The 6,634-nt window shown below is 27.4% G+C and overlaps 1 protein-coding gene across 1 annotated transcript in view; it reads left to right on the top strand.

The window, feature by feature from the left end:
* Nucleotides 1–3,621: 3,621 nt before the first annotated feature.
* Nucleotides 3,622–6,634, top strand: part of LOC100202602 (uncharacterized) — a 47,862-nt gene continuing 44,849 nt past the window's right edge. The window contains exon 1 of the mRNA XM_065816406.1: nucleotides 3,622–3,743. Coding sequence (XP_065672478.1) covers nucleotides 3,671–3,743 — 73 coding nt within the window. The 5' untranslated portion in view covers nucleotides 3,622–3,670. The remainder of the gene's footprint in view (nucleotides 3,744–6,634) is intronic.

Raw genomic sequence — 6,634 nt, 5'->3', positions numbered from 1 at the left:
TAATCAAAAAAGCGCAACATTGCTAAATTAAATAAAGCTTGGTTTCCAATAGTTGTTAAAATGTCGTACAACAGTTGTACAACAATAATGCTTTATAATGGAAACATTTTCTTGCGTAAGTTGCAGAACTTAACATCGATTGTACAACAAAATTTATGTTGTAAAACAAAGGTTGCGGAAATAGAATCAAACCAATCTCGGCAACAATTGTTGTACAACAAAAACGCACAACTGTTGCACAACATTTCTACAATTATTGGAAACCAAGCTTAAACATCGCTAAATTAAATAAGTTCTTACATTACGCAATTACAACGTTACAAATTATTACATTATGTAAAACTTTAAAGAAAATATTATCAGTGATTTAATTTTTAAGTCCGGTTTTTATTTGAAAGACTTTTGCTCAGCTTCCTTTCCGAAAATTTTCCGAAATTTAATAAACACGTTTCACTCTACTCAACGCCGTTAATGCAAGTTCTCAAACTTTTTGTCTTGTTTGTTATAACATTCGTTTATAACAACGTTTGTTATAACTCTGTTATAACAAACATATTTTTTTTCCGGTCTGCAACATTTGTTTATAAACAATATATGTTAAGTTTTAAAAGATATGTTAAGTTTAAACAATATCTATATATATTGTTTAAAACTCAACATATCTTTTGCGATGGAGTAAGAAAATATGTATTCATATTTTCTACAAAAAAAAAAATGAATATATATATATATTCAAATAAAATATATATATTAATCTATGGTAATTTAAAGACCGGAACTTTAGTTAAATAGTTTTATGGCATTATAAAATAGGGGTGGTTCACATCACAGTAATGTTTAAATTTTGAGCTTAGACTTTTAAATGAGCCTTAAAAGGTTTAACTATAAAAGTCTAACTAGTCGTATGTCAATTTGTGTGTTCTTCACACTCATATTAATAAAAACTTTCACATAAAATGGAAAAAACAGATTTTAAACTTGAAATAACTAATTTTTTTCGACCTTTAATATGTTTGCAGACATGTGACTGGTTAGAAATTAAAAATATAACTTAAAACTAGTTTGAAAAAGTTGTTTTCTCAATTTAATGTTTTATCTTCATTGAGAGCAGCACCATTTTCTGCCAAAATATGGTTCATCAACTATAAAGCAAAATTTTATATATAAACTTAAGTAATTTAAAAAAGATTTAACTTTGTTTGATTTTAGACAAACTAAAGCGCTAGGAGAAAAAAAAAAATTAAAAAAAATAAATTATTCGGGCTAAAAAGTGCACTGAAACATAACCTTTTTATAAAAACGCAAAATTCGTGTATTTTCCAGTACATGCATTAACGGCGTTGAGTAGACGATAATTCGTCTGACTTTTTTCCAGTTATATTTATAAACATTATATATATATATATATATATATATATATATATATATATATATATATATATATATATATATATATATGCAAAAAAAGACTTCCCAAAGTTCACGGGGAAAAAAAAGTCAAACGAAACATCGTCTAGTTTAACTCACGTTGATTAACCACCTGAGAGTATTAATGTTGTTTATCTGAAAAGAGCTGTCAAACCTCTAGTTAAGTCGGAATTCTAACCATTGCGTCACGGCTGTTTAAATTATTTTTGTTCTACTTATCGCTAATTGTTTTTTATATAAAATTTTAGAATTGAATTTGAGATATGAAACCTGAATTCTAAATATAAAAAAGTTAATTGTTATATATAAACTTTTTTTTTTGTAACGGACTAGATGCGGACCAACGTTACTAAATTTAAAATTTTAAAAAGTAGGGGTAACGGTTTCTGGTTGCCATAGAAACGGAAGGTTGCGGTGGCCCATTCAATTCAAATCCCCGCCCCTCCTCTCGTAAAACCGCCTCTGTATGTATATATATATATATATATATATATATATATATATATATATATATATATATATATATATATATATATATATATATATATATATATATATATATGAATATATGAACAGAGCAATAATAAATTAGTAAAAAACACTTCCTGATGATCCAGCAATGGTGAAACTTCAAGTCGAAGATAAAAGTTAGATAAGTGTTTTTTACTAATTTATATATATATATATATATATATATATATATATATATATATATATATATATATATATATATATATATATATATATATATATATATTTCATCTCAGTTTAAGTTCGTAATTTCTAAGTTCTAGTTTCATAGCGTCTAAATGATGCAATGAAATGAGATTTTAACATATTCGTTGTATAGGCTGGTTTGGCGCTAGGTCAGCCGATTATCTTTTTCTATCTCGACTTTTTTAAGTTTTGAGATGAAACGATTTAAAAAATAACAATTTTAGGAGACTGCATATAAAAAGTTTTTTATAACTTATGTTTTCTCCGCAACATTTTTACTTATAACTTAGGTTTCAATACAGTAAAAAAAACATTATTCTGAAGTACATAACACTTCATAAAATTTTTTTTTTCAAAAAATGGAGATGGAACAAGTACATGTAACGTCGCGAATTATCAATGTCGTTTTTTAAATTAAATTTTAAACTTTGCTTAAATGCAAATATTTTTTATAGTATTTTTTTATGTGAATAACTTTCAGATGATTTTTTTTATGGATTTTTTATGTGTCTTTCCAGTTATTTTTAATTTTCTTGGCTTCATTGCACGGAGTTTAGGCTTGTTTTCTAGTTTAATTTTTTGCTTTGCTTTTTTTTTAGTTTTTAACAATTTCTTCCAGAACCGCCAAACCGTTAATAATGGCGCCTTATTGTCTTCATTTTAGCTTTTAAAAGTTCGAGCGCGTTTCAAATTTAGTGTAAATTTGCGTAATTAGAAAATTAGTTACTATTCGCTTCCATTGATTCATATAAATAAAAAAATGCTTTAAATTTAGACATACCATTCTTTCTCTTTTATAGGATTCAAGTGAGACATGCTCAAATTTCATGCATTTGTTCTATTTATATGAAATAAATATGATTTTAAATCAAATTGAATTAATACATGTACCATATAAATATTATTAAATTTCAATATCTAATTTAATATTTAAATATTATTAAGATACCCATGAATTTTGATAAATATAATCTATATATATATATATATATATATATATATATATATATATATATATATATATATATATATATATATATATATATATATATATATATATATATATATACACACACAAAATGTAAGACTCATTGTGGAATATTATTGATATTTTTATTATTATTATTATTATTATTATTATTATTATTATTATTATTATTATTATTATTATTGTTATTATTATTATATATATTAATGCTTTTCTGTTAGTTATTGGTAATACTAATATTTAATATATTATTATTATTTTTGTTATTGTTACATATTATTTTCGTTAGTAAGTGTTAATCTTATATTTGTTACTTTCCACTTTTATTTTTGATAAATTAAGGTATTTATATCAATTTTAAAAATACAATCAGTATATCAATAAAGCAACACATTTTATTAAATACAAAAAGTTTATTTATTAGTATAGAAGTGTTACTTAAAGTTTACTTAATGTACTATTATTTTAATTTACTATTTTTTCTTAGGAATTAATTTTAAAATACTCCTTGAAATGGGTTAGCTGAAAATATATAAAATGGAATTTTTATCCAATGATGCTAAAAATGCTATTAAACAACATAAGAATTTAGAGGATAAATATGAAAATAGTAAGAGATTTTAATATTGTTTATAAAAGTTCTATTTTAGATAAAAGGTTTAATTTGCATTTTTTATTAATTATTATAATATTGATAGAACATTAAATGTTACAGTATTTATTATAATATATTATGCACTAATTAATCATATTTTTACTAATCACTATAAAATTTAACATATTATTCAATATGTTAAAAATCTCTGAGTGTGGTAGTGATGTGATGGTAGAGTATTTCATATTCAGAGTATTTCATATTCATATTCAACTTTTTATATTTTTCTATTTATCAAATATGAAAATATAACTTATGGATATAATAAATATGATAGTCCTGTGGCAATGTTTATTGTTTATTACTTAAAGTTTTTTGCAAATGTATTCTTTTTTAATTATATTGTTCTAAATAAGATTATGCTATAGTGGTAGCTAGTGATGATTGTACATTTTAGGCTGATGCCAATACCGATAAACAAAAAAAAGCTGATACCAATGCAGTTACCGATTAATTAACTAGTTATATAAATAATCAATAATATCAAACTAAATATTACAGCTCAGATCAATTTCAATATCATCATAATCACCCTACTGGTAACATAATCAAATATAACCTGGCAGATATCTTGCTGCCTTGTAACTCTGACTTAAATAAATCCTGCCTTGCGGTTCTTGGTTGAGGCTAGAGATAGTGTTTTGATAAAAATATTTGTCTTGGACAGTTGTTAACATTCAGCTGCTGCATTGAAAAAACTTCTTGGGCTAAAGCTTTAGAGGTAAGCAGAAAATTTTTCTAGGCCAGCTTTGCATATGTTTTTCATTAATTGGCTGGGGTATTTTAAACCTGCGTTATATTGTTTTTTTGTCTTTTTTAAACATCTTCGCTTCCAACAAGGCTGCAAGCAACCACTAATTAGAGTTGGAAGTTACTGGAAGAGAAAAGATGAAGATTGTAGAGCTAAATAACAATTTACAGATGACTTAAAAGATTGCAAATTACATGAATCAGGAAAGCAAGATAAAGGGAGCGAATTCCAAAGAATTGATGTTCGAGGAAAAAAACTAGACGAATAAGAGTTTTTGGAGCACTTAGGAACAGTCACAGAAAAAAGATTTAATTAAATGACAAGTAACACGAGAATGAATTTTAGTAGATGGCACAAGAAACGCTAGCTGTTTAGAGCAGTGCCAATTATAGTATTTGTAGAAAAGAGAAAGAGAAGCAACATTACGGCGATGTGATAATGGTTATAGGTTGGCTGCAAAAGCAGGTCCAACTATGTTTACAATGTGTTTTTGCACCTTGTCTAGAAAAGAAAGGGCATCATTAGAAGATCTTTCCCAGATACGGCAACAGCATTTCATACAAGGCCGGATTTGAGATTTATAGAGATAGAGAATAGAATCGGGAGTAAAAAAGTGTCAAGCTCGATAAAGAGATGCAACTTTAACAGATGCTAATTTTGCATTGGATTTGATATATGGTTTCCGGGAAAGATTCTGATCTTTCCCGGAAACCATAAGAGTTATTCCTAGAAGATGAAGGGTAAATGACTCATTGAGTGAATTACTGTTCATAAATATAGGAAGAACTAAATTATTGCGATAATTATTGGCTGAAAAAAATTGAGTTTTATCTGAATTGAATTTCACCAGCCACTGAGAGCCCCATGCTGTAGCAGAAGTGAGATCTTTTTCAAGTTTAAAAGCCTCCTCCAAGCAATCAGAGAGTGTTGGCTTCTTATCATGACAAGAATGAATGGTATTATCATCAGCAAAAAATGCCACCTTAGATTTGAGAATTTTTGGAAGATCATTAATGTAAATTAAAAAGAGTATAGGGCCAAGGATTAAACCTTAAAGAACCTCTGAAGTTACAGGATATAAAGAAGAGTGCTGTCTATCGAAGACAACTTTTATACTAGGATTGGAAAGAAAGGGCTCAATAATCTTAACAATGTTACCTGATACATCGTAAGAAGAAAGCTTATGGAGAAGACCAGAATGCCAAACTTTATCAAAAGCTTCAGAAATGTCAAGAGTGATAGCCTTAACATCTCCACATTTATCTAATGCACGATAAAACCTATTAGTTATAACTGTTAGCAATTCAGCTGTAGAACAAGAAGATTAAAATCCATATTGATGATCAGCAATTAAGTTATTGCTGTAAATTGTTTGTTAATTAAAGATTCAAAAACCTTGCTTATGATAGAAAGAAGACTAATAGGACAGTAGTTAGACGAATCTGATCACTCTCCAGAATTTTTGAAGATAGGGATAACAGCCACTTTCCAGCTAGCTGGAAAGCAAGACTCTGATAAGCACTTGTTGAATAGTTTTAAAAGTATAGACAACAGCTCCATAGAACACTTCTGCAAGACTATAACAGGTATGTTGTCCGGGCCACAAGCTGTAGAAGAGTCTAAGCAGGAAATCACTTTAGATACAGAAGCTGGAGTGATGCGAATGTCAAGCAATGGATCAACTTGTTTGACAGCTTTATCAGGTAGAATTAAACTAGTGGAATCAAGAGACCATATTCATGAAAAATTCTTAGCAAACAATTCAGCTTTGTCTTTAGGTGAGGTGACAAAGTCTGAACCATACAAGAGAGGTGGAATTACAGATTTGCCCTTATTATTGATACTATTAAAGATTCTCCAGAAGTCATGAGAGCCTAATTTTTGTGATGAAATATGAGATTTCATGACCTGAGAATAGTAGGCTTTGGTATTAGACAAAATCTTTTTACAATAGTTTCTAGCAGTAATAAACAGAAATCTGTTTTCTGGAGAATTGTTTTGCTGATAGATATGAAAGTAATGGTTTCGATTGGCAATTGCAGCAGCACAATGTGAGAAAAACCATGTAGAAGAGTGAGGCTTAACCTGGAATCGT

This window comes from Hydra vulgaris, chromosome 13 (assembly GCF_038396675.1).
Source record: "Hydra vulgaris chromosome 13, alternate assembly HydraT2T_AEP".
NCBI classification, from domain to species: domain Eukaryota; kingdom Metazoa; phylum Cnidaria; class Hydrozoa; order Anthoathecata; family Hydridae; genus Hydra; species Hydra vulgaris.
The sequence above is the reverse complement of the archived record's forward strand: the minus strand, read 5'-3'. Positions and strand labels throughout refer to the sequence as shown.